The 27,956-nt window shown below is 35.4% G+C and overlaps 1 protein-coding gene and 1 pseudogene across 19 annotated transcripts in view; one reads left to right on the top strand and one right to left on the bottom strand.

Moving 5' to 3' along the window:
- MIER1 (MIER1 transcriptional regulator) overlaps positions 1-27,956 on the top strand; it is a 60,753-nt gene that overhangs the window by 7,299 nt on the left and 25,498 nt on the right. For 10 of the 19 annotated variants that reach the window (XM_045981568.1, XM_045981640.1, XM_045981657.1 and 7 more), the window contains 4 exons: positions 8,785-8,809; positions 14,252-14,397; positions 25,430-25,591; positions 26,164-26,296. In XM_045981568.1, coding sequence (XP_045837524.1) covers positions 8,785-8,809; positions 14,252-14,397; positions 25,430-25,591; positions 26,164-26,296 — 466 coding nt within the window. Of the gene's footprint in view, positions 1-8,784; positions 8,810-8,943; positions 8,981-14,251; positions 14,398-25,429; positions 25,592-26,163; positions 26,297-27,956 lie in introns of all 19 variants that reach the window. The other 9 variants (XM_045981559.1, XM_045981548.1, XM_045981610.1 and 6 more) reach the window with 1 other exon arrangement.
- Positions 21,784-25,095, bottom strand: LOC123947126 (annotated as a pseudogene).

The following is a 27,956-nucleotide window of genomic DNA, read 5'->3' as shown; positions in this document are numbered from 1 at the left end:
GTATTTCAAGGCATATAGATTGGAGAAAACATAGTACTTTGTATTTCAAATGTGAATGGATTCATTCGACTGGGCTGAAACAATTTTAGTCCTGGTAAGATTTTAAGTGTTTCTTTTTTTCACATGTAAGAGAGGGAAGGGGGTCATATGTGGCTTAATTTATCTACATTTTGTCAAATAGTTTTCAGTGGATTCCCTTTTCAGTGAATGCCTATTAAATAAGCAACAGTGTGATAGGGGATAAAGTTTCTTCTCTGGTGGTTCTGCTCACAGTGGTTTGAGCTTTAAGTTCTGTGGTCATATTTTAAGGCAACCTATTAGAGAAGGAAAATAACTTAGTTTGCAAATACAGTAAGATTTAGGTTTAAGAAAGTTCACCTATAAATTTTAACTGTTCGCACACTGAATACTTAATATGTAAGTAGTAGTATATTAATTTTTTTCTTGTTTTAGAAGTTAAAGATGATTGCATTAATATAAAAGGAAAAACAGTATTTGAGTCAGTAATCATTTACTAATATTTTCAAGGGTATGTTTTAGTTTTCTTAAAAATTGCATTACTTGGAGAATGGAACGCTCATGTTCAGTCGGAACGCATGGATAGTTCAATTTCGAGAAGAGAAGACCTTAAAAAAAGAAGAAGAAGAAGAGAAACCCTGAGCTTTGTTTTTAGTGTATTTATTTAGTAACCTAAAATCTTTTTTTAAAAAATTGTCCTTTATAATTCCAGTGGTTTTATTTTTAGTGAATTTGGAAGAAGAACGGGGGATCCTTCTTCATCTAAGTCCCACAAAAAAATCTAAAGCAAGTGAAAAAGTGAAAAGTAAAATTAATTTGTATTTTTCTGATCTCAATATTTTAGTAATTAGGATGATTTTAAAGACTAGTCATTTTAAAAAATTAGGTGGGGTAGTGCATGGTGTATAGAGTTCTATTGTGTGAGCTCTCGGGAGTTTTGTTCTTTATGATGCCAATATAAAGTATGTGGTAAAATAAATCAAATGTGCTCTTGTACTTTTGGTTAAGTAGACTTGAACATTGAAGCTAACTGGTGAAATAACAGAAAATGCAAAGCAACAATATACATTTATTTGATAAATCTGAGGGGAAAACAGGTTATTGAGGAAATATGTCTCTGGAGAAAAATGTAGATATTATGTGTCTGGGTTTTTTTTATTGTTGTTATTTTTTACATAGGAGAATGACCCTGACCTTGTTTTTCCCTGAGAAACGTTTAATTCTTGAATACAAATTGATTTAGATGTAAATAGAATATACTGTTTTTTTCATATTTGATCTGATCATCTTAGGCAGTAGGAAGTATGTATTTAATGGTTCCTCAAATTGTGATAACATTTAAAACATATTTAATGTGCCTAAAAGAAATGGTGCATACTCCCCTTCTTAATAGTTTTTGGTACTATTTCTCATTACTTATTATCCCTTAGAATTATTTATCAACCTTCTAAAAGGAGGTTCTCCTAGTCACACTTAAAAGAAGGAAATTACAGGGTAGTTGCAGTTTTATAGCGGCAATAAGAAAGAAAGCGTAAGAGGAAGAAATCGTTGATCCTTTGGGTTTTGTAAGGAATGTAGTGTAGGGACCTTTGGGAATGAACAATTTGTCTGTTATTTCAGAGTTTGTAAACACAGAAGGGACTTTTCTTTTCCAGGGGAAAAAAAAAGCCGCAACATAGTGCAAGACCTATCTTTTCACCTATGCTGTATTGTTACATAAAGAGAAGAAAATTTAATGAACTTGCTTTTCGTATTTTAAGTATTTAAAAATTTTCAGAAATGATATACATAATCTATTTATTTACTATTGCATCTATTTGTTATTTCTCTTGAAAACAGACTGCTTAGTAGTTTTTAGTTTATTTGGATTTAATTTTTTAAGGAAATAGGATCATCTTGACTGCTCTTCTTGATATTGTTAATTTCAGTTGTAAGCAAAACTTGTTTCTCTGCAATGAATTTAGGCCTTAAATAATTCTCTGTAGTGGTAATGAATTTTTTTAATATTTATACTTCAGTGTATTTAGGATTTATCCAGAGTAATCAAGAACACCAATGTATGAAAGTCTAATAAAGTTAATTCAGAAGGAGTGATAAAGTGCTTGGTAACGTAGGAAAGGTTAGCTGGAGGAGATACAGAAGTGGATTACTTTTAGAGACTTTTTGTACAGAAGACTAATCAGTTTCTCAAATCAGAAATAAAACACTGCCATTGAAGCAAGAAACTTAAGAGTAAAAGAGAAAAGTAATCACCTATATAGAAATTTCTTGCTTGAGTGTTAGCTTGAGTCCCTGTATATTTCAAAAGATTCACAAATCTTTTCAAAATTCATTGCAGTGATTAAACTGTTAAAGTACTGGTCATCACTGGGGACCCATTCTCTTTGACTTATTCTATGACTTTTAAGAATGTCTTAAAATTATGTTTGTGTAGATAGGAAATTCATAAAGTAGCACCCTCCATCTCTATTTTTGCAAATAGAGATCATTTTTTTCCAAAAGTCCTAGATTAAAAAAAAAAAAAATTAGAAGAGGCTGTTAAACATATCCCATCCTTTTAGCTAAGTATTCCTTAGTAGTAATATGTCTTTTGAGGAAATCATATTAAAAGTAAAGAACTTAGATCTCAGAGGAAATTGAACTAGAAGAAGTCTAATTGTCCTAGGTTGTGCATTTAGGCTGTGGTACAATTAAGAGTGGGGCCTAGACTTCAGAATTCCTAGTATTTAATAATAGCAGTTCATCCTCTGAATTATTATTTTTGTAGTTAGTTTGCTAGTTTTACCACCAAGATTTTCTTAATCTTTTTTATGGCCCAGAATTCCTCAGGGGAAATAAGTGACTTAGTTTTATATGGAGGAAGAGAAATGGTGAACACAATTCCCCCTGTCTTCTCCACCTGGAGAAGGGCCTCTAACTCCTTTCTGGTTTCTGCCCCCGTAACTGTGAGAATCTCTGATTTAGTGTCTAAATTATTAAGTAAATGGTGATAACAAAGAAATGGTAATGGAATTGGTTTGAGGGGAGAAATTATTTCAGACAGTTATGTTCATTGAAAATAGCTTTGATTGCCTGGACTATAGGAATCTAATGATTACTTCATGCTTTTACTACTTTATTCTAGATTACCATGTTCTAGAAAAACACAAAAGTGAAACATTTGAACAAATCTGAGGCATTGAATTTGTTACAGCTATTAGCATCTTGAACAGCTAAGTCATATATATGGGTGAAGGTATAGAAGTTAACAATTTCATTTTTTAATTTGATTTAGCCTACTCATACTCTGTGTGACTGTCTAGTGTTATGTTTTCCATCTCAGATATTTATGTATGCACCTAAAAGAAAACTAGGTTATTTTTCTAAATTACATACTTTTTAAAAAGTGGCGATTACTAAGTTTTCTTAAAAATCTGGAAGTAGAGGAAGCAAATGAAAATAGCTAATAATAGCCAATAATTCCACAGAATAATCTCCACTGACTTTCTTTAAAAAACAAAACAGTAATGCTAACAAGTGGCTAGAAAATTCCAACAGTGTAGAAAGTTACAAAATGAAAACAAACAAACAAACCCTTCTCTCCCCTACCTGTTCCCTAGAGGTAATTACTGTTAACAGATTCTTGTATATACTTTTGGAGAAAAAAGTTTTCATGTGTATTCCAGTCCAGTTTACCCCCTCCTCTATACTTTTTTTTTCATTTCTAATATATACGTAAGTAAATATGTATATATGGTTTTTTTATTTTTTTCTCATTCACCACAGATTTTTCTCATTCTTTTTAGTGGATTAATATGTTTAACTATTTGGAAGACTTGTATTTCATTTCTAACTAGTTAAATGATAGACATTAAAATTTTTTTCCAACCTTTTGTTCTGAACCACTTTATGGTAATGACTTATAGATATATCTTGGTATGCTTTTTTAGGCATTATCAGTAGGGTAATTTTATATTAGCAAAATGATCACTAGAATGGTTAAACAAACTCGTTTTTCTACTGATAATGTGTGAGTGCATTTTATTTGTTTATTTTTTTTAAAGATTTTATTTATTTATTTGACAGAGAGAGAGATCACAGGTAGGCAGAGAGGCAGGCAGAGAGAGAGGGGGAAACAGGATCCCTGCTGAGCAGGGAACCGGATGTGGGGCTCCATCCCAGGACCCTGAGATCAGGACCCGAGCGGAAGGCGGAGACCCAACCCACTGAGAGCCACCCAGGCGCCCCTGTTTTTATTTTTTTAAAGATTTTATTCATTTATTTGAGAAAGAGTGGGGGAGAGCATGAGAGGGGAGTGGGTCAGAGGGAGAAGCAGATTCCCACCTGAGCTGGGAGCCCAATGTGGGACTCAATCCTGGGACTCCAGGACCATGACCTAAGCCAAAGACAGTTGCTTAAGCAACTGAGCCACCCAGGCACCCAGTATGAGTGCATTTTAAATATATTTTAATCTCCAATGAAAATTCTTTACTACTTGCATTTTATAGTTTGTGCTTTTTCTAAAATAGATACTGTTAGAAATGAATACCCGCTTTAGTTTTATTTTTCCCCTCCTTCCCCCTTTCAGTTTACTATGTCATTAATAGTAGATATTTCAGGTTTTCCTGGAGAGTATTGTTAGAGATACTTAGAGATACCAGTTTCTTACAAAACATAAATAATAGTCTGACGTGACAGATGACAACTTGCAGCCACATTTTAAATATGCTTTGAACAGATGAAAACCATTTTAAAGATTTTTTTTTTTTACTTATTTATTTGACAGAGAGAGAGATCACAAGTAGACAGAGAGGGAGGCAGAGAGAGAGAGAGAGGGAAGCAGGCTCCCCTCTGAGCAGAGAGCCCGATGCGGGACTCAATCCCAGGACTCTGGGATCACTACCTGAGCCGAAGGCAGCGGCTCAACCCACTGAGCCACCCAGGCGCCCATTTTAAAAAGAAAGAGAAATTAAGGGGGAGGAAAGAGAGGAAGGAGAGAGGTAAAGAGAAAACATTTTTAATATATTTGTTTCCTTGGAAGATATGGAAGCATTCAGGTCCTAGATTTCAGTTCCACCTTCATCACCTACCATGGAAGCTTGATCAAGTCACTATCTCTTCTTGGGTTTGCTAATCTATGAAATAGGTAGGCAGAGCAGATGTTATTGCCAGGTATATAGTTATGATCAAGTAACTTATTCATTTGAAAAAAATGTAGTATTGTATCATTGTAAGCTGGTTCTGCTATTCTCTTAAATACCTAAATAAAAAATGTTCTCATTTCATACTGAAATTTCCTGCATTATGATACTAAACTCTTATTTTGAAAAATAATTGTTTTGCCTGTTAGCTGGACAAAGGTAATGTTTATAGTATAAACTTTTCAAATGCCAGGTTTCTAGAAGCTTTATTTTTAATTTAATTGAATAGAATTAACTTTCAATAAACTAATCACTCTCATCCTCCCCAAACTGAAATAATGGAATTTTATTTTGCACATAAAATACTAAAATACATGTCCAGAGGCAAACAATCCCACTTCCCCTCCCCCATCCTAATCTAGGTATACATCAGTCAAACACAGTGCTTGAAACATTCCAGTATTTCTGACGTAAAATGATTAATGCTATCTTTGAATAATGGGTGTTCTACTTTAAGCCAGCTAAGCTTACAAATGCTACTGGTCCTGTAAACATTTGGTATCTTAATTACTGGAGAATATTTGGGATCTTTTTCAGAACTTTAAAGTGATAGATAACTTTACCCATAGAACAACAGTCAGTATGGTACTGGCATTTAGTGCTGTTTGAGGCCTTTTACAGACTATAGACACCATTCACCATCCAGTATATTCATTATTGCCAATATCTAACATCAGTGTAAATGTGCCTTTTATTCTTCTATAGGATAATATTTCTAATCAGGAACTCCTTTTTTATAAGACTATTAAGTGGAATAATTACTAGAGTGCTTAAAAAAAAAAAACCTAAATGTTCAAAGAGCCATTTCTGTTAAACTCCTAATCTGAAAGAAATGCTGGTTTTTCTTGTTTCTGCCCTGTGAATCATTTTGAAAGTTTACTTAAAAGGAAAAACAGCACTCTGAGGCTACTTGTGGATGGCAAACCTGGGACCAGATGAAGATAGTCATCAGTGCTGTAGCCTTGGGCAGAGATTGTTCTTAAACTTGGGAAATAAAGTATAATTGCATGACATAAAAGTGAATTAACACTACAAAATATTGATTTGCTCTGTAATAATTTGTGTGGTGGTTAAATCCATTTTGAGCTGGAAATATGTAGCTCTGACTAAAAGATGTTAAGTAACCTAGAAACCCTTTTTTTTTTTTTTTTTTCTCATTTTATTTATTTTTTCAGCGTAACAGTATTCATTCTTTTTGCACAACACCCAGTGCTCCATGCAAAACGTGCCCTCCCCATTACCCACCACCTGTTCCCCCAACCTCCCACCCCTGACCCTTCAAAACCCTCAGGTTGCCCCAACCTCCCACCCCTGACCCTTCAAAACCCTCAGGTTGTTTTTCAGAGTCCATAGTCTCTTATGGTTCGCTTCCCCTCCCCAATGTCCATGGGGGGGTAGGAGATAGGAGAAGAATAAATGAAACAAGATGGGATTGGGAGGGAGACAAACCATAAATGACTCTTAATCTCACAAAACAAAGAGCGGGCTAGAAACCCTTTTTATAGTTACATTACTCTATCACCCTGCTCTCCAGCTTCCTATTGGAGGAATAGAATTAAAAAGTAGCACTGTTTGGACTCTGTTGTGGCAAAGTAACTTTTAAGTAAAGGTAGTGGTGTGACACTTGAAAATATATAATACTGAATACTGTTAGTCTTCTATTAAAATTAGTTGATGTTATAGTCCAGAATTATTTTAAGCATTAGAAGGAAAAAGAAATAGGACCCTTGGAAAAGTGTGCTTCAAAAGAATCTAAGTTATCATGTACTGTCTAGAATGTCATACTTAGTACAATAGCATAATGTAGACACTTTTCAAAATGGAGTTTTAATACCTCATAAGAAATTTGTCTAAGATGCCTGCTTTTGAAAAATTAGGCACCTTCCTCATTTTATTTTGTTTTTCTTGGCTCTCTGCCCCCTTAGCAGAAAGAAGGAAAATACTGATTTTCCTCGACTCGTGATAGGGTTATGTCCTGATAAGCCTGTCATAAGTTGAAAAATATCATTAAGGGGGCGCCTGGGTGGCTCAGTGGGTTAAGTCTCTGCCTTCAGCTCAGGTCATGATCCCATGGTTCTGGGATTGAGCTCATTGATTTCTCTGCTCAGCGGGGAGGCTGCTTCCCCTGCTCTCTCTGCCTGCCTCTCTGCCTACTTGTGATCTCTCTCTGTCAAATAAATAAATAAAATCTTTAAAAAATACATATCATTAAGTCAAAATTCATTTAATGTACCTAACCTACTGAATGACCGTCTTAGCTTAGTGTATCTCAAACATGCTTAGAATACTTACATTAGCCTACAGTTGGGTAGAATCCTATAACACAAAGCCTATTTTATAATAAAATGTTGAATATCTCATGTAATTTATTGAATACTAGACTGAAAGCAAACAACGGAAAGTTTGTGTGGGTACACAGTGGTTGTAAATGTATTGGTTGTTGTTTACCCTCGTGATCGCATGCCTGACTGGGAGCTGCAGCTTGCTGCCAGTGCCCAGCATCACAAGATAGTATCATATCACATATTGCTAGCCCAGCAAAAGATTAAAATTTGAAGTTCAGTTTCTACTGAATGCGTATTGCTTTTGCACTCTGGTAAAGTCCGAAAAACTGTTAAGTTGAGCCATCAAGGTTGGAAGATATGTACTAGAATAACCCTACCTCTTTGCCAATGCTTTTGGCATTCCAGCATCTCTGACTTCTAATGGGCATGAAATAGCTCTGAATGAATAGGAAAGATTTTAATTATGAAGTGTATGTCACTTGAAGCATATTTAGTTTTTGTTATTTATAGAAGTGTGTTTATAGATGATTTGTTTGTAGTTGTGAATTAACTAAATTTAGATAAAATAGAGCCACGAATTGTCATGTGGTGATATTAGTAAAATAAGTTGCTAGCTACCAATTTTATCTTTAAATTTTCTGAATGCTTATAGTTAAATATATGAGGAGTAGAATGCTATAGTAGAGGCAGTGTTGTAATTAGGAATGTTTGTAATTTTTCCATCAGATAACCTCTCTCAACTTCAGCTTGAAGCATACTAATTCTGTAATTATTTAAAAATATGTTGTCTGTGAGTAAAGTTAACTTAGTGTACTGTTCAGTGCTTAATAACATTTTACTTTTCCCTTTTGCTTTCTTAAAATATAACTTTTACTTAATGTCTTAAAAAGTGTTTTGGCCTCCCTTCTCCCACACATTTTAACCCAGAGACCAATTTGATAGCAAACCTTGTGTATAATTTCCTCTGTCTTCATTGGAGAAAATATTTTCGAAAGTTCCAAGATCTAAAATCAGATCTCTTAAACTACAGATGTTATGAGACCCATATTTGCCTTCAAAATCTGAATCAATTCCTTATCGTCTTTGTTTCTAGTTTCAGGAGTGTTTGAAATTTTTCTCTATGTTTAAATAAATATGATGTCAAAGGATTATATGGAAGGTTTTAATTTGTCTTCGACAATTCAGACATTAGAACTTACTGTGGTTTTTGGTATCATGCTTGTCATTGAATAATTCTGTAAATTTTGTAAAGATCTCCTATATAAAGATGATCATTTTTCTTCTTTTCTTCCCCTCCCCAGCCATCTGTTGAGTCTTCAAGTCCAGGTAAGTATTTTCTATGTTTTCTGTAATCTCTATTTGACTAACATTTGTCCTATGAGTTATAAAAAGCCTTAGAAGAGTTAGACTATCATCTGACTTGCTTTTCTTCTGAATGCTTCTTTTCTCTTGGGAAAAAGAAATGGATGAAATATTTGACTGCCCATGAAAGTACAGGTGAGGCTGCTGTGAGTTCAACCTCGTGACTTGTGGGTTCTTTTTTTTTTTATGAATTACTATGTGTATTTCTTACAGGTTTTAATTGCTATTTGATTTCAAGTATATGTGAAGTGTATTTTTTCAAAAGGAGTCACTACTTAGAAATATTTACTTGTGGAGGAAAGTCAAAGTATTTGAGAAAAAAATTAATGCGTTTAGTGAGGGAGAAAGTAAAACAAGAACATTCAAAAATGAATACTTAAAGTTATAAATTAAGGTTATGTTTAGATTCAAACCGCTTACAAATACGGTACAGGTTCATTTTTTCTTAACTTAGAGGTTGCAAACATGTGATACTTGAACCATATCTGGGCCACAAATGTTTTTTGTGTGGCCAGTCGCAGTGATCTTAAAAATTAGGATGTTTTGGGGTGCCTGGGTGACTTAGTGGGTTAAGCCTCTGCCTTCAGCTCAGATCACGATCTCAGGGTCCTGGGATTGAGCCCTGCATTGGGCTCTCTGCTCAGCAGGGAGCCTGCTTCCCCCTCTCTCTCTGTCTGCCTCTCTGCCTACTTGTGGTCTCTGTCTGTCAAATAAATAAATAAAATCTTTTTAAAAAATTAGGATGTTTTATATAAAATCAGTATTTAGGTTTCTCACAACTAGAAGTTCTGGCACTACTGAGTATAACATTCTTGTATATCAACAATTGGTTGGAGCTAAAGAGCAGTCAGGAAAGAGTCTAGTCTTTGCCTCCGTGTGCAGGGACTTAAAGAGAGAGGACTGCCTTCTGTAATGGAGTACGTGAATTAAGGAACAGCTCAGTATAGCATAAGAGTCAGAAAGGGAGTTCTCTGAGACATGGTAATGTTTTATTTGAAAATATATATATTAAATATTTAGGTACGATGTATTACTGAATTTTCCAGATTATTAAAGCAATCTTCCTATGTTGTAAGTTTTGGAAAGAATGTTTGTAAAAATGGTTAGTATATGTCATTTTTAATGGTTTGGGGTCCTTTTCATGAACACAACTCACTGTACTCTGTAGTACAATGAATTAAGGAGCTAGACTAGAATATCTCTAGATCCCTTCTAAATGACTAGTGTGCTCAATTGACTGTGAGTTTTGTCATATTTATTTCAACTGCAGATGTCTTACTCTTTCTAATGTGCTTGGAAATAAAGTATATTAGGCTTTGTGACATTTCTGAAACTCAAGGATTTTTTTTTTAACTTTCTAGTTTATAAATATGTTCTGGATGGTTGAGGTTGGAAGTAATCTGACCTCAGATAAATAGTAGATGATTGTATCCTTTTTAGGACATGGAATTGTTCCCAATATTTTTTTTCTTTCAAACACAGATATCTTTTCATTGAAAAAAATAGATTCTAGTTGTTTTTGTTAATGTTATACTGCAGATAGACTGAGTTTTAGATACATATTTTTTTTTTTTTAGATACATATATTTTTAAAGATTTTATTTATTTGACAGAGAAAGAAAGAGGGATCGCAAGTAGGCAGAGTGGCAGGGAGAGGGAGAAGCAGGCCCTCTGCTGAGCAGAGTCGGATGCTGGGGCTCAGTCCTAGGATCCTGTGATTGTGTCCTGAGATGAAGGCAGATGCTTAACTGACTGAGCCACCCAGGCCCCCCTAGATATTTTTCTATGGATTTTTGAGACGAATGTATATATATATAGGTAATATATAGGCACAAAAAAAAATAATTACTTCGAAAGTGATATTAATAAATAGCTTTCTCATTTTCCCTTGCATTTGAATCCGCTTAGGCTGAACTGGAATAGTGGAACTTGAAGAATACAAAATCATTGATGGCCTTTACTATTTGCTGAATGCTAGTGGGTTTGTTTGTTTTTTTTTCAGACTAAGGATTTTGAAGTAGTGTTTATAATATCAGGGTTCTGTCCAAAAGGAATATATATTGCTCTTATAAGTAATACTGATTGTAGGCAATTAACAAAAGTTGGTGGGAAAAGAGTAGGAATAGAGGCTTCTGTGTAAAAAATTTTTTTGGTCCACTGGTAAAAGACGGTGGCCTTTGTAACATCTGTACTTTGGAATTGATGGTACTAATAATAGTCACATGACCCAGGCTCAGTGGTTTGTCTGTAGACTTTACCAGTGTAAACCTGTGGAGGCACGATACAGGGTTCTACCTGTAAGACTAGTAACCATTAGAGGGGGTAAAGATTTAGGGAAGGGAAGGAAATAAAATGATTAAATAAGTGCCCATGATATGTTATAAACAATTTATCTTTTGAATCTTTGAAAAGATATAAGGTACCTTTTAGTAATTTCATAGTAAGATGTAATTTTATGACCAAACTGATCTTTGCCTTAACTCTAAAGAAAAATACTTATTTACACAAAGCATCAGATTCCCTCCCTCTAATAATTTATTTAGGGATTTTTACCTCTAAGAGACAGCCTAACAATAGGTTTAATAATTAACAGAAAGGAATAGGATGGTTAATTGGTTTCAACAAGGTAAAAAAGTCAGATAAAACCAAGAAGTCAGATTAAGGCAAGAAAAGAAGTGAAATTGAAAGTAGGAAACAGTGTGGTGTATATGCGGAGAAAGAATTGGAGTGAGAAGGGGAAAGGTTTACCTATGCTTTGGTATTTCATGTAGTGAGAGGGTGAGGTGGCAAAGCTTTAAATATAATTGGCTTTGCAAATGACAACAAAAAAGGAGACTTTAGGTCAGTAATAGAATACTAATAACTTCATGCTCTGTATTCATGTGAGTTTTGTTTTGTTTTTTAGTTAGTGAAAATGCGTAAGTAGTTAGGAATTAAGCATAATTAGATTTTTGCAGTATTTGCGTTCATACGGAATTGTATTATGATTAGGATAATAGTACATTCAGGGTGCTGGTGTGAGGTGGTTTTAGGATCTTCCTCCATATAAAGGAGAAAAAAAATACAGCATCACTTGTAGGAATACGTGATTATTGACTAAGCATCCTGGAAGATTGGTGGGTGAACTGAAAAGTTCTGGGAGTATTTTTCATTAAAAACTCAAGAAGAAGGGATAATGATTGGGACAAAACTGCAACTAAATTAGGGGTTCTCAAACTGCTCTCTTACAAAACTCTTGTGTCCAGTCCCTCAACCAATACTAAGATGCCCTAATAAAATTATGCCTGACTTTTCTTAATCCAAAGAAATTGATAATATATGTAATATGAAATATATTTTTATTTTTTAATAGATTTTTATTTATTTATTTGACAGAGAGAGACACAGTGAGAAAGGGAACACAAGTGAGCAGGGAGCCTGATGTGGGACTCAATCCCAGGATCCTGGAATCATGACCCGAGCCGAAGGCAGATGCTTAATGACCGAGCTACCTAGTTGCCCCTTTATTTTTATTTTTAAGTCATTCTAAAACTTCGATGAGTTTTGTTTGTTTTTTTTTTTAACTCATTGGTATTATAAGGTGGTACCTGATTTAGAAATTATGTACTTAGTTATTTTAAATTTAATACCAGTATTGTGTTCTTCAAAGAGCAGAAAGACTTCTGAGTGGTTTACCACCTGACCTGGCTTGCAGTTCACACATCTTAGTAAAAATAGGTTCTCTTCAAGGCCCCTGGGTGGCTCAGTTCGTTAAGCATCTGGGTCTTGATCTCAGCTCAAATCTTGATCTCCAGGTTGTGGGTTCAAGCCCCGTGTTGGGCTCCATGCTGTGTGTAACGCTTACTTAAATTAATTTTTTTTCTTTTTCTTCTTCTTCTCCTCCTTCTCCTCCTCCTCCTCTTCCTCCTCCTCCTCCTTCTTCTTTTTAAGAAAAATCAGTTCTCTTCAAGTATTCTTTGAGGCAAGATACCTACTGTCTCTGAGGCTGGGGCTTGTAAGAAGCTTGAAGTATAATAAAAGCAGAGGCATTGGAATTAGCAGACTCAGGATTTAAATTCCATCCTTGCCACCCCACTGGCTCTCTGGGTTTGAACATGCTGCTTAAACTCTCTGAGCCTCAAGTTTTTGTTTTTGTTCTTAGGATTGTTTGAAGATTAAATAAGATACAATGTATGTATGTTTAATGTATATAATGTATGTGGCAAAGATTAAATAAGATATAATGTGTACGGCATGCATGAGCCATAGTATTAGGCACACAATAAGCTCTCAAAAAATGGTTTTTACACCGAAAATGGAGGGAGATGACAAGACCCCTGAACCGTGGGCACCCCTTTATCCCTAATAGTCTGTTTTTCAAAATATCAACCTTTGACTCTGTTTTACTTACTGGTTCTCAATGGACTGAAGGAAAAGTATATTGGTATAATATATTACTAATTAATGATATAACCTTTATTAACATAAATTTAACAGTTTAAGTTGATTTAAAAATTGCTAATTGATTTTTTAAATGTTAAATAACTTATTTATTAGTAAAAAAAAAAATGCTTTTGCAAACTTAAGTCCAGGTTTGGCAATAGCGAAATGTGGGAATAGTTTATAGAATGTATGTGCCGAGCACTTGCAATCTAAAATTCCAGGCTTGACCCTGTTGAGTACAGCAGTATTCCCCAGCCACCATGCTAAAAATAGATTAGCTTACACATCAGTGACCTATTGGAGTATTTTTAATGACTTTCATAAGAGTTCTGTATGCAGTTTTTAATAAATTTTGCTTTTATATTCTATATTAGAATTATTTTCTGAAATCAAATAAGTTAAAAACAGCTACCTATATGTTAAAATAAATTTTTGTGGAAGAACTAATAAAATAATATTTGAGTGCAGCTGTATTTTCATTAGACTATTTATTCATATGTCTTTGTATTTCACATGACTGTGTATTCTCATGGGCCGTAAGGGTTCATGCTCATTGGGTTTATTAAATATCAAATGATTAAGAATTGTGATTTTTTTCCCGCGTGAATGATCATTCTGTTTTTGATACGGCCCTTTATTCTTTGCAACTGAAATTTCATGGTTAGATGACAGTACTCTTTTTAAAAGCTGTATATACTTTTTTAAAAGCTATACTCTCCTCCCATCCTTCATCCTAGTTGTAATTTTAACTGAATATATAGAGGTGAAACAGGGGCAAAAAGTAATCCCTTAGAGAAGAGAATTTTTTGGGGTGTTGGTGATGAGTGTAAGGGCAAGAATTTTAGAAAACAAATAATACTCGGACATAGCTTTTCCCTGATACTTTTATTTAATTTGTATCCAGCTTCATATAGCATACGCATTAAATTAATATTAATAACATTTGATTTGGTTTACCACACTTTTTAAAATATTCTTTACCAGGAGGTTCAGCAACATCAGATGACCATGAATTTGATCCATCAGCTGACATGCTGGTTCATGATTTTGATGATGAACGAACATTAGAAGAGGAAGAAATGATGGAAGGAGAAACAAACTTCAGTTCTGAAATAGAGGATCTTGCAAGGGTAAATAACACTAAGAGCTAGAGAATGAAGTAGTCATGGGTTTTTTTGGGGGGAAAGAGGAAATACTTGAAATTTTGGTCCTCTGTGTTTGTTGTAGGGGAAAAGTAGTATTGTATATAATTGATACTGAAAATTTTTGTGGTCATAGGTGTGATATTTTAAGTTTGAAATGTAAGGCATTTTTAGGAAGCAGGCTCCCCGCCAAGCAGAGAGCCCGACGGGGGGCCCGATCCCAGGACTCTGGGATCACGACCCAAGTGAAAGGCAGAGGCCCCAACCCACTGAGCCACCCAGGCGCCCCTGAAATGTAAGGCATTTTTAAAAAGAAATAACTATTTGGAATAGAATTAAAATAGTTACTTAAATAAAACATCACAGGTATCCAGTAAAAAATGGGCTATATAAAGAGGGTGCTTGGGTGGCTCAGTTGGTTAGGAGTCCAACTCTTGATTTCCACTCAGGTCATGATCTCTCAGGGTCGTGAGATTGAGTCAGGTTGTTGGCTCTGCACTGGGTGTGGAACCTGCTTAAGATTCTCTCCCTCCTTCTGCCCCTCAACCCCTCTCCTGCTATCTTAAAAAAAAAAAAAAAGTATGCTGAATTTCCTCAGATATACCTCTGTCCTCCCACACTTGCTGACCTTTTACTTATACCCTTTCAGAGCCACAATTTCATAGTAGTGGTTATTATCTTCATTTCCCATTTATTCCATAAAATAGATAGTATACCCCTTCCTGTCAAGATGACCAATGATTTTATTGTTCTATCCATCAGTCACTTTTCTCTGGAATTTACTCTTAGCCGTATTCAACAGTTACCACTCCCTTCTTTTATTTGAATTTTGGAGTACCCCACTGTCCAGTTTTTCCTGTTTGTTTCTATTCAGTGCCCTTTGTAGACTCTCACCCAAGGTTTAAATTTGGAATTCCCAATTTGCAGTTCTGGACTTTTCTTCTGTCTATAAATTAGGGATCCTCAAAATGTAGTTATGAATGTCAGCTGCTTCAGAATCGCTCATGGACTTGAGAAATGGCAGATTCCTGTACCTCTCCCAAGGCATACTGAATTAGAATATATACACACAAAATTCAAAAATTACTAAATTAGGTGATCTAATCTAATCTATAACCATGGTATCAGTATTCTTCATTTTTCTAGGATTAACATATTTCCTGTCCCCAGTTTTGTTTATTTAACCCCCTGCTTGACATTTCTGCTTGGATATCTCAGTAGACATCTTTACATTTTAAATGTCCAGGGGGCACCTGGCTGCCTCAGTCAGTTAAGCATCTAACTCTAGTTTCAGCTCAGATCACGATCTCCAGGTTGTGGTTTGGAACCCACAGTGGATTCTGTGCTCAGTGAGGAGTCAGCTTAAAGATTCTGTCTCTCTGTTCCACCCCCTGCTTGTGTGCATGTGTGTGCACTATTTCTCTCCCCCCCTCTAACATAAGTAAATAAATCTTTTTTAAAAAATTCTTGAAAAATAAAGTTTAAATGTCCAAAGCAGAACTGTTAATTGATGTTCTTCCTCCATCTGTTCCTTCCCAGTCTTCAGCTTAATGAAAAAGGCACTATATTGTACTTTGTTGCCTAAGTCAGAAATCAGGGAGTCCTCTTCTTTCATTCCCAGTACTCAATCCTAAATAAGCTTATCATTTCTATCCACAAATACACTTCTTACCTGACTGTTTTTCCATCTCTGCTGCCACTCTCTAGCCCAGGTCACCATCATCTCTAGCCTAGACTATTAACAGTAACTTCCCAACTAGATTTTCCCCATATCCTCTTTTACCATTCTTCTCTTCAGGGTATATCTATAATATCCATGATGGTCTTTTCAAAATACAGATCCATTTGTGTCAGCCTTCTACTTAAAATTTCTTCAGTGGCTTCCTGTTACACCAGAAGAAAATCCATATTCCTTGACTTGGCCAGCAAGCCATCTGCATGATACCGTCCTTCATCCATATATGATAGTGCCCCTGTCATGCTATTAAAGTAGCCACACCAGCTGCTTCTGCTGCAAGGCTTTTCAGCTCATTCTTCCTCCTTGATATGTGCTTTCTGAGATTGACTCCTTATCCTCTGGGCTTAATGTTGCCTCTGAATAATCTTAACCTGTCTCCTGATTAACTTTTTTTAACCACTATACCCCATTCAGTACTTTCTTTATAAGTAACACAATTTGTATTTACATGTTTGTCTAATTTATTATCTGTATCCTCTTTTAGTTCCATGAGAGGAGGGACAGTGTCCGTTTTATTCCCTAGTGTATTTCCTAGTACTTAGCAAGAGTGGTCAAACATTTTGAATGAATGGATAAATCGATCTGGTATGCTCTAATTTAAAATATACTACATATATGATCTGTACTCCATGAGAAAAAGAACATAAGAAATAAATAAGACATTTTGTCAGTCTTTAAGCATTTGGAATACATAATATCGTGGAAAAATGAATTTTTGTACTTTTGTAGTAGTAAAGACTAATCTGTGTTTCAGAAGTTTAGTTTGGAACTTTTTAAAGTGTACATTTAAAGAGCTAGAAAAGAAATTCTATTAATATCTAGTCAAATCTTGTCAGATGGTCTCATTTTGGATCTAATGGTAATTAATGTTGGCTTAATCCACAGTGCCTAAGCAATTCAATATTTTATTAAGCCAAAAACAGAATTGGTTTTAGGGGCGATGATGTATAGTTGTTATAAAAGCTTTTCAAGAAAGGATTAAGAAGCACCTAAAGAGCCTGGAGTCAAAACTGTTCTTTAGAAGAGGCTGGGAAGTCAATCAGAAGACTGGTATAATTTGTTTGAAACCCAGGTGAACATTCAAAGAATCACAGTCTCTTCATATATTCATTAAGCGGAAAGACAGTTATTTGCCTATATTTCATAGAAACTTCTGTTGCTTTAGATATATTTTCGTTTCTGAGTAACCCATCCATGGGATAGCATTTAAAGGAGGAAAATGTTATATTTTCCATTTTCTTACATTCTACATTACTAGATAATTGTGTAAATAGTTATTGAAGAGGAGATAATCAGTACAGGTTATGGGGTAGAATGATGTTAACTGTTTTCTTCTGTTTTGGAAAATAAGCTATTACATTTAATTAGTACAAAATTGCTAATGGGTTTTGCTAGAAGTTTGTATTGTCTTTTACTATTTCTTTTTTTTGCTGCTGCCTCCAGGCTTTTATAGCCTCCCCAAATTTGCTTTCAAATGACCTTTCTTAGGGGAAAAGAACTTAAAATGGAATTATTTGTAGAGGATATAGAAAGAAAGAGACAGGGAACCAGTCTTTTATCATTCTCTTCATCCAGACCATCTTACACCTTCTCAGGTGCTTCCTAGCTTTTTCCAGAATAATTAAGGCTTAGGTTGAAGTTGCTCAAAATCACCAATGCTTTTATCTGTAACCTGCAGCTAAGCTAGTTCAGGGCCAGTATAATTATAAACTCTTTAGTTATAAACCACTTTTTTTCCTTTAATTTAAAAAATGAGGACGATTTTCTCATATTGATTACTGATTTTCTTTTATAGAAATGAAATATTATAGCTCTGTCAAGAATTGGCTAATTGGTTTTTACCTGGCATGTTGGTTATATGACATGAACTTTTGATGTAACCATGGCAGAATTCTGACAGTTGGTTTATTCAGGAGTTATCAATAACTGCATGGCCTGTAGTTTTAAGTTCATTCAGTTTGAAGTCTAAAATTTTAGGTGAAAAGTAGCTTTTCATAGAAGGTGCTTTAATGTTGTTACATTTCAGTATAGTTCATTACAGGCATGAATCTTAAAAGGTAGTTATATAAGTTTACCATTTTAATGTCTTAGTAGAATTAGATACACAGATTAGAATTTATTGTGGTGATCTTAGGAGGAGTGTCAGGATCATTGCTGTAGTAAACAGACTTTTTGCTAGAAATAGCAATATGCAGGCTGTTTTAACTGTTTTTCAAATGTACTCTTAAAATCACAGTCTTTGAATGGCACAATTGTAGTGGTGTATTTAGGAGAAGAGGGATCAGGATCAGTGATCTCTTTATTTATCTGTATTTTTTAAAATTACATTATAATAATATTAAACTTAATATTCACTTTGAAGTGCTAGACACATACCATCTGGTGAATCTCCAGAACTAGGAAATAAAGATTAAAATGTGAGAGATCAAGTATTTTTTGAAGTATACAAAGAAGAATGGTATTGAATGAAAAGAAACACCAATGTGGGGATTATAAAGTTCAGTGCCTCCATCCCTTTAGAGTTTATCTTATAGTGAAACCCCAACCCCAGGAGGTTGGTTACCTCAGAACTGTTTCTGTAGTCTAAACTGGATATATTCCCTTGATCGTCCTCGCTGGAAATCAGTCTCTTTCCTTCTTCTTCCTCTCTTCCTTCGTAAGCATTTATTGGTAAATTATTTGCGGTACAAGATAGAAGAAGAGTACTGTGTCCATCCACCGAATGGCCCTTCAATAGCTAGTATCTGCTGTCACCTGCAGTCATTTCTAAATGACTAATCTGATATGAGGGAAAGGGACCCACTCCTCTCCCAGCAGATGGACACCTCTCCAGCCTTAAAATAATACTGAAGTTATTTGGTAACATTACTGTATTGTTTTGAAGTTAAAGGACAGATTTAACTTCATAAAATGTTTGTCTTTTAAAAAGTCCCATTTTTTTCATCTCCAGCTAGCCTCCCTTTAGGTTATGCAGACAGGATTGCTCCTGTTTTTGTTATAGTGCTTAGTGAACTTACTTCTTAAAGCATAGTATGCAAGTATAGTCACATTCTTGTGTTTTTATTCATTTTGTACCATGTCCATATCTTCCTTTATATTTCTTACAGTCTGTCAATGCAGTACATCTTATTTCACATTCTCTCAGGTTAAGATAGTACATAGCATGTATATGTAAAGGTATTATAAAGCATTTAGTCACACTGCCTGGTCAAAAGTCAGCTGCAGGTTTGTGACTTTGGACAAATTATTTAACATCTTAAAGCTTCAGTTTTATTATATAAAAATTGAGTACAGTGTCCTACATGATAATCACTCAATAAATCCTAGTAGTTATATCATTTATAAAATTCTCAAAGAAATTTATAACACCCAAACTGTGAACATCTACTCTACTTGACCCATAATTTTCTCTTTCACTTTGTTTCCCTCATTTCTATACTTTCAATCTTTGGTAATAAGACACTGCTACTTTAGGGCACCTGGGTGGCTCAGTTGGTTGAGTCTGCCTTCGGCTCTGGTCATAATTCCCACATCCTGGGATTGATCCTGCATCAAGCTCCTCAGTGGAGTGTCTGCTTCTCCCTCTGCCTCTGTCTCTCCCCCTGCTTATCCTCTCTCTCTCAAATAAATAAATAAAATAAAATAAAATAAAAACATTGCTACTTTATTGTGATGTTTCAGTTTAACTTGAGAAAAGCCCCCTTACTTAATACCATGTAGAACACAGACTTTAACAATATAAGGTAATGAGAGATTACCTAGAACAGGTGTACTGACAGTCCCTAATATAACAGTATATTGTCAGCCATGTTTTATTTAGCTTTTAGTCTTTTTTTCAGAGGGAAATGACAAGGAACATTTGTTTTATAAGGTATCATTACCCCTTACATCAGAATATTTGGGGACAAATAATAGAAATCCATCTTTAACTAACTTAGGCAAAATGAGGAATTTAATGCTCATGTAATTTTATTAAGGGCAGGAGGATATCTAGGCCTTAAGGACTCAAGTGCCATCAGAAGATATTTTCTGTTTCTGCCGATCTACATGGCATCCTTTTTCAGACCAACTGTCTTTGTATGCTGTCAGTTTCCAGGTCTCCGAAGATGTACTGCTTTAGATAGTCTTACGTTTCTTTAGCTGCCACTGGTACAGATTTGGAAACAAACTATGACCAGGCTTGGGTCATGTGCCCATTCCAAACCTGTGGCCAGGAAATGCAGTGATTCCAATTGGATCAGATGTTATATAGTCCAGAAGGTGAGCTCTCAGTCAAAATACATGCTTGGAAGGAAGGAAGCATTTCCTGGAAGAAGATGAATATAGAAGTTGAAAGAAAAAGGACTGGGGGGATGGGGGTGAGGCAGACAACAATGAATTACCCTTACAAAATACTTGTTAAATCTTACCTACTTCGTTAGTGCATAGTAGGGACATAATAAATGCTACTTGAATTTGAAACCGAGGATTCCTTGGCGAATTGAGTTTGGTTTTTACTGTAGTTGTGGCTGTGTTTACTGTAAGATCTTTGCTTTATATTTTATATCAAGTAAGATATTTTTCATACTAATGTAAAACTCTGTTGTATTCCTCAGTGGGTCTTGATTGCTTAGAAACTTGTTGCATTCTTACTTGATATTAGGTGACAGAGGTTAAGTTGAAAGTTAATACTTAAGCAAAAGCATAAAAGCTCTAGATACTCTTTGTTTTTAAAATTAAGCGAGTATTTTCTTGATGGAATGGGCAAGGAGATTTTGTTTACACGTGATAGAGCACACCTAAAATTAACTTTGAAGTTTATTAGAACTTTATTAGAGCTTTATTGTTTTTAATTTTGGGTTTTTTTTGTTTGTTTGTTTTTGTTTTTTAGTGTTGTTTTTATATTTTTTTAGAACTTTTTTTTAGAAGTCCTATGAATGTGCATCTGTCTGGGCACAAGGAGTGTCTGGAACAGAGATTCAGTGCTACCAGGACCTCTTGATTGATCTTTACTTGTGGTTAAATCCCATTGATTTCTTCAGGGACTCTTGAGTTTTTGTTTTTTTTGTTTTTGTTTTTTACCACATCCACTAATTTAGTTTAAGTTCTAATTATACTACACATGAATGATAGCAGGGGATTCCATCCTACCTCTGTCTCTAAATCTTTCCCTGCCAAAATCCACCTTGAACATTTTGTAATGTCTATAATTTTCCTTAAGCCCTTCCAGTGCCAGTAACTGCTTAGCAGTTACTCTCAAATGGAGTCAAGAGTAGAGTATAACACTTCCTACTAGAAAACACTTACCTCCAGAGAAAGTAGGTAAAAATACCAGGTCTAACTTTTTTAGTTTCTACAGATACCTTCTGCTCTAATCAGAGTAACCCAGCTATCATTTTTGTTTCTATACTTGTGCAGTAGTCATTTGCTCTGACTTAGGTGACTTTTCTTTATCTGCCAGTTCTATTACTATTTCTTGCCATTCAGTCAGATCTCCTCCATATGTACTGTGATCAGCCACTTTGACTCTCCTCTGTTCTCTGCTTACCCAATATTAGAAGTGTTGTTAAATATTTCTTTGAGAAATGAATTGTTATAAAGTGAGTAACATTTTTTTTTTGAAAGAGAACTTTTTATTACTTTCATGTACAGAAAACTCAAAATTTATCTGGTTTGATGTCCAGTTCTTTAGCCTTTGCCTTCTCCAGCTTGGCAGTATAAACCACCAACTTTGCACCCAGGATGTTGCCTCCCTAGTGAGGGTGGATATCATCATATTCATCACTGTAATTGGTCCTGATAGCTTTCAGTGGCTTAGCCAGAGCTCATTTGTCTTCTGAGTTAATCTGTGTGAAGGCAACAGTGGTACAGATCTTCTTGTGGACCAGATGGCTCAGCCTAGCCTTCACCTTGATAATACGGTAGGGAACCCCGATCTTACAACACAGGGCAGGGAGGAAGATGGCTAGCTCAGTGGGATCCACAGCATGTGCAGTTACTACCAGCTGAGCCTTCGTGTTTTACACAAAGGTGGTGAGAATATTAGCTCTTGCTGGAGGGACAGGTGACCTCCTAATAGGGACATCCCCTTTGCCAGCAGCTTTCTTCTCAGCCTGGGCCAACAATCTCTGCTTTTTTGTGTGTTTGGTGAGTATTTGTGAGCCAGCTTAAATAGTTGAGTAGCAAAGTCCAAAGCCTGGGTCCACTGGTTAATCCCAGGAGGCAGTTTCAGATGCTTATGGAGAATAGCTCTATCCTGCTGCAGTTAGATGTCGCTGTGGACCATTTCACAAAGCAAGTGGGGTCCCTTTTGGGCTGGATATCCTGTCCAATACCAGAAGTCTTGTGCCTTTTCTCAAATGGGATTGACCACCTTCTTGGCTTCCTGCTTCCTCATGACAGCAGGAGCTGGGGCCACCTTCTTACCCTTAGTCGTCTTTAGTCATCTTGGATGGCTAGAGGAGAGCTAAAGTAAGTCATTCTTCTTAAATACTTATCTAGGAGGGAAAAATATTGACCTAATCATGAATATGAGGCTTTCCATATTCCCAAAAGTGATTAAAAAAAAAAATTCTTTTCATGCAGTTAGTATGTCACCTATCCTTTTGACACATAACTGAGCTAGGTGTCAGGTGTTAGTGATAAGCTTTATTAAAGATAATGATTAAGCTTTATTACCTCCCAATGGAAAGGAAATTTGCAGGTAACTTATACTGTGAGATACGTGGTTCCCAAGGTAGTCTCATACCAAGAGTATCAGTATGGCCCAGCTTATAGAAAATATGTAGATACTCAGCCCCCACCTCTGCCCTACTATAGTAGAAACTTTGGGGTGGGGGCCAGGACTCTGTTTTGCTAAGCCCTCAAGGTGATTCTATTGCCCTTGAATACGACAGACCAAAGGTAGAGAGCCTGAGGACATTTGATTAATAATATACCTTCTGCATGATCTTTTGAAATACCATTTAACTCGTAAAATTTAGAGGTAATAGCAACCTATATTAAGGAAGTTGTTTTTTGTTTTTTGTTTTTTTTAAGATTTTATTTATTTCAGAGAGAGAGAGTGAGGGAGAATACGAGAGGGAAGGAAGGGGAAGAGGGAGGAGCCTCCATGGGGCTCGATCCCAGGACTCTGGGATCATGACCTGAGCAGAAGGCAAATGCCCAACCAACTGAGCCACCCAGGCGCCCCATTAAGGAAGTTTCAAAGATGAGATAAATACGAAGTTTTTAGGAAGTCTTCAAGTCCATGTAAGTGTTAGTTGCAAACTTATGCTGAAGGTTTTCTTTGGTTTGGTCCTTATTCATATCAGTGACTTCCATGGCTCTTGTTCATAGTAGTGACAGCCATTGTTAAACCTTCAAATCTGTGTGCAGAGTGAGTTCATGGGAAATACGAGATGGGATTAGGTCTAGGTATCATAGAAAAGTCTATGTCAGGGCAAGAAGTTTCCTTCTGCTTAGTTTTCTTATTTATAAATAAAGGTAGTAAATACTCCCACTGGTACTTTTAAAGATCTGTTGAGATTGCATAATATTCTTACTCTACTTTTGTTGAAAAAAGAGAGAGATTAAGATAGTGGGATCAAAGTACTTGTCACAAATGCCTGGCACATAGAAGACATTTTATGGCGGCTCTTTGTTATCATTGTATATGCAGCCAGCCTTTTATTTTTCTTTCTCTTATCCCACTTTCGTGATCTTAAAGTTCTGTTTTAGTTTTTTAAATCCTGATTTTCTAATTCCAGATTTCTGTCTCCTGTACCAGGTCCTTGGTACATGGACCAGATATCTGCATGGACTAGATTCTTGAACACCTCAAGCACTGTTTGTGTTATTGCACTTTGAGAAACACAATAGGAGAAATCAGTTAAGTATGCCAGCTAGTCATTGACCTGGAATGATAGTACCTTACCTGATACAGTTACCACCTTTCAGGTTGTGGCTGCTGTAAGCCATCAGTCAGGGCTCTCAGAATTGACTTCTCTTTTGGAAACAGATTCACAAACTGATTTATAACTAGAATATCCATTTACAATGTGAAATACAAGTGTTAAACCGCATTTTCTTCCTGCCTCTTTCTATAAGAAAACTTTTTAAAATTATAAATATCAGTTGCTTCTTTTACTCGAATTCTGAGTGATGGGAGTTAGCTCTGTTGTCTTCGTGCTTAGTGTCATCAGGTTATATCATCCAATCTGATGTATCCGTCTCTACTAGAACAATGTTTTTAACACATGGGCGACTTAACTTCTGTCTCTGAATAATGCCACAAGACTGCTGGAGAAATACAAAACATGTCTTGTCTCATGATTGCCCTTGTATGTCCTAAACTGCCTGTTAAATTTTTAACGGAGAGGTAGCGTAGAGGGTTGTGGAAAGAGGGCATACAGGAATGTATGTAGTACATTCAGGTAATTTGGATAAAATTTTCTTTTTAGAGTCAGAATGCTCCCCCGATTTCTCTGATACTTTATCATCACTTGACTACTAATTAGAGTGAATTTCTTCTATAGAAAACTTGACTCATTTCATTGCATATGGATATTTCTTCATTTCATCCTCAGAGGGTATATTTTTTATGGAGTTAGGGGTGATCCCTGGCTGAAGCAGTATGATGTACTGATGAGTATGGGCTTTTGGAATTAGACTGGAAATCTGGCTCTGCTACTTGTAAGTTTTATGATCTGGGGAGAGATTGCTTAATCTCTGAGCCTCAGTTTCCTCATCTGTGAGATGGAGGTCATATAATAGTTTTGTATAATACATAGCAAAGATTGCATGACAGGATTTTATATGTAATTTTAGGTAACCCTAGAAAAGAACGCACGGCTAATAGACTCTAGTGTTAATCCTATGTATCATTACTGTTTTCTTTTAATGTGTTTGGATTGGGCTGTGAATTTCACCTCCTTTTCTGAGTTTGTTAACTTAGTTTCCAGTCTCTTTTCTAATTGTTTTTTCCCCATTCCCAAATATGTATGGTGCTCTTAAGTGTGAGCATCTATATATAGTGTTAACTGCCATTTACTGAATTGATTGCACAGAACAGTTCTAACCCAGTGTCACTTCTTTATTATGCTTAAAGGTTTTGTTGTTAGCAATGAGAATTGGTTTAGTCTCTTATAGAAATTCTTGGAAGACTAGGATTTTCCTGGGTTTCAGAATTGTTTCATTCACCTTTTATGATTTGAGAATTCTTGATACAGTTCTAAGAGTATTCTCTATGGAATGAAGTTGTGAATTACAGGAATATGACATATTCACTTATTCAGAAATTAACTTTTTATTTGGTCTTTTTAGGAAGGAGACATGCCAATTCATGAACTTCTCAGTCTTTATGGTTATGATAGTACTATTCGACTACCTGAAGAAGATGAGGAGGAAGAAGAAGAGGAAGAAGAAGGTGAAGATGATGAAGATGCTGATAATGATGATAATAGTGGCTGTAGTGGGGAAAATAAAGTAAGGTTATATGCATTTATTAAGATTGTAGTCTTTATTCTTGTTTAAGTAGTAATTTATTAATGTTGGAAGTCCCCTATAATCTATCCTGAAAAGTAATAGTTTCATCTGTGTCATTCCAGATTTCTTTTCAGTGCCTCTTCTAAATAAATTTGTATAAACTTAAAAAAAAAACCAACCTATTGTTTTAAGTAATAAAGGCTAATCGGTAGTTCTATATTCAGTTTTCTTACTTTGTTTTGAAATAATTTAGATTTATTGAGAGGTTCAAAGATAGTGTAGAGTTCCTATGTACTCTTCAGTCAACTTTCCCTGTTTACATCTCATGTAATCATGGTGTATTTATCAAAAATAAGAATTGATACTGGTGCTGTACTATTAATTAAACTATAGACAATTCAGATTTCGCCAGTTTTTCTACTAATGCCCTTTTTTCTGTTCCAGGTTCCAATCCAGAATACCATGCTGCATTTAGTGTTTTTACTTTAGTCTTCTAGTTGTATCTGGAATACTGTAATCTTTCATATGCAGTAATTTTTCTTACATCTTAAATTTAATTTATTATTCTACAGGAAGAGAATATAAAGGACTCATCAGGTCAAGAGGATGAAACTCAGTCTTCCAATGATGATCCGTCTCAATCTGTTGCTTCTCAAGATGCCCAAGAAATAATCCGCCCACGTCGATGTAAATATTTTGATACAAGTAAGTGTCATCGGTTGCTGTTGTTTGGATAATTTTTACTATTTAATGTATGATGTAGAATGCCATTTGTTTTTCACTCATCTATTTGAATTCATTTACTCTGAAATCTGGCTAAACACTAATGGGTTTTGTTCTTGTTATTCACTTAATAGTGCTAGAGCCCCATTGTCCCTGAGTAGATTGCAGAGTGTTGTGTCACTATACTACTTGATTTTGAATGTGTTCTTTTTTTCTTAATCTTTTCTTTTTTCTTTCTTTCTCTTTTTTAACCATATATTCCCATATTTGCTTTGGGGTGGAGACTTGACATCAGAATGAGGCAAAATTGAGTCCCAGATGTCAGGAGGTTATCTTAAGACAAGGAGAAGAGGCTATAGGTATGCTTTGAGAGCTGGTATAACCTGGATAGGGTCTTAGGCTCATTCTCTCAGGTAAGGAATCCAGGGCCTTGCTTGTACATAGGCTGCAACCATATCAGTTGACCTTGAGTCCAAACTTCTGCAGAAACAGCTAGTGTTTGTTAGCAGGGTCTGGTAAGGCTGTGGGGCGCTCTGTAAGCAAGGTGTCAGACCAGCATTTCCAAAGGGTTTTCTTGGCTCCATAAAATTGATCTGAGTTTTTTAAAGCTGTCTGATGATATCTAAGTCTATGTGTGTGTCTCTTAAGGATGACATTCCAGGGCCACCTGGCTGGCTGTTGGTAAAGAGCATGACTCTTGAACTCAGGGTTGTGAGTTCAAGCCCCATGTTGGGTGCAGAGATTACTTAAATAAAATCTGTGTCCACTAAAACATCCATCAATTTGTTCCCCACTGGCAGGCTCCTGTGCGAAAAAATGTGTTTGTTTTTTTTTAACCCCCAACACTTCTTTAAGTTTAATTTGTCTCATAGTTATCTTTATTTTTCCTAGTCATTTCCTTAGTTTTCATTTTCTACTTTCTTTGCCTCTTAGCCTTTTTTAGCTATTTCATAAGCATTGCTTACTCTAATCAGTGGCTCCCAGTTCTCAAGAACTGCTTTCCTCTTGAGGTGAGAGTATATTATATACAGAAAGAATGCTGCTAAATTTACTACAGTTGTGATCTAGTCAGAGATGTGCAGTAGTTGAAACAACATTTAATGTATGTATCTTGAATATTTGCATGCTTTATCTGCTCCATGGTATTTCAATCTAAGCAGGAATCATTATTCTGGATGACTGCTCTTTGATAAGAAAAAGGCAACCATTAGTGTTACTGGTTTAAACTTGGGTCTGAATTTCTGTGGTTTAAAAGAAAAAAACACTTGAAGAACAATAACCTCTCATGAAGTGGAGCAGTGTTGTAACTGATGAACATGGCTACTGCTTCATGTGAATGATTTCTGATACATATTTACTTTAAGAGTGAATGTAGTACTGCTAATGGTACTTTATTGTGAGTTTTGGTCAAAGATATGGTCCAGTTGAAAAGTCTGTCAGTGTAAGGAGAGATTGGTTACTGAAATTACTATGTTAATATTAAGTTTGGAGAAAGCCTGGTATTTTTCCTTTTTCTTCTTAGGTAAATTACCACATTTTGTTTAAAAGTGGGATGCTAAGTGACTGCATCTTTTTTTTTTTTTTTTTTTTTTTTTTTTTGTTAAGATTTTATTATTTGAGAGAGAGAGAGAGACCATGAGTA

This window comes from Meles meles, chromosome 1 (assembly GCF_922984935.1).
Source record: "Meles meles chromosome 1, mMelMel3.1 paternal haplotype, whole genome shotgun sequence".
Taxonomy (NCBI): Eukaryota; Metazoa; Chordata; class Mammalia; order Carnivora; family Mustelidae; genus Meles; species Meles meles.
This window is presented reverse-complemented; position numbering and strand designations above follow the sequence as displayed.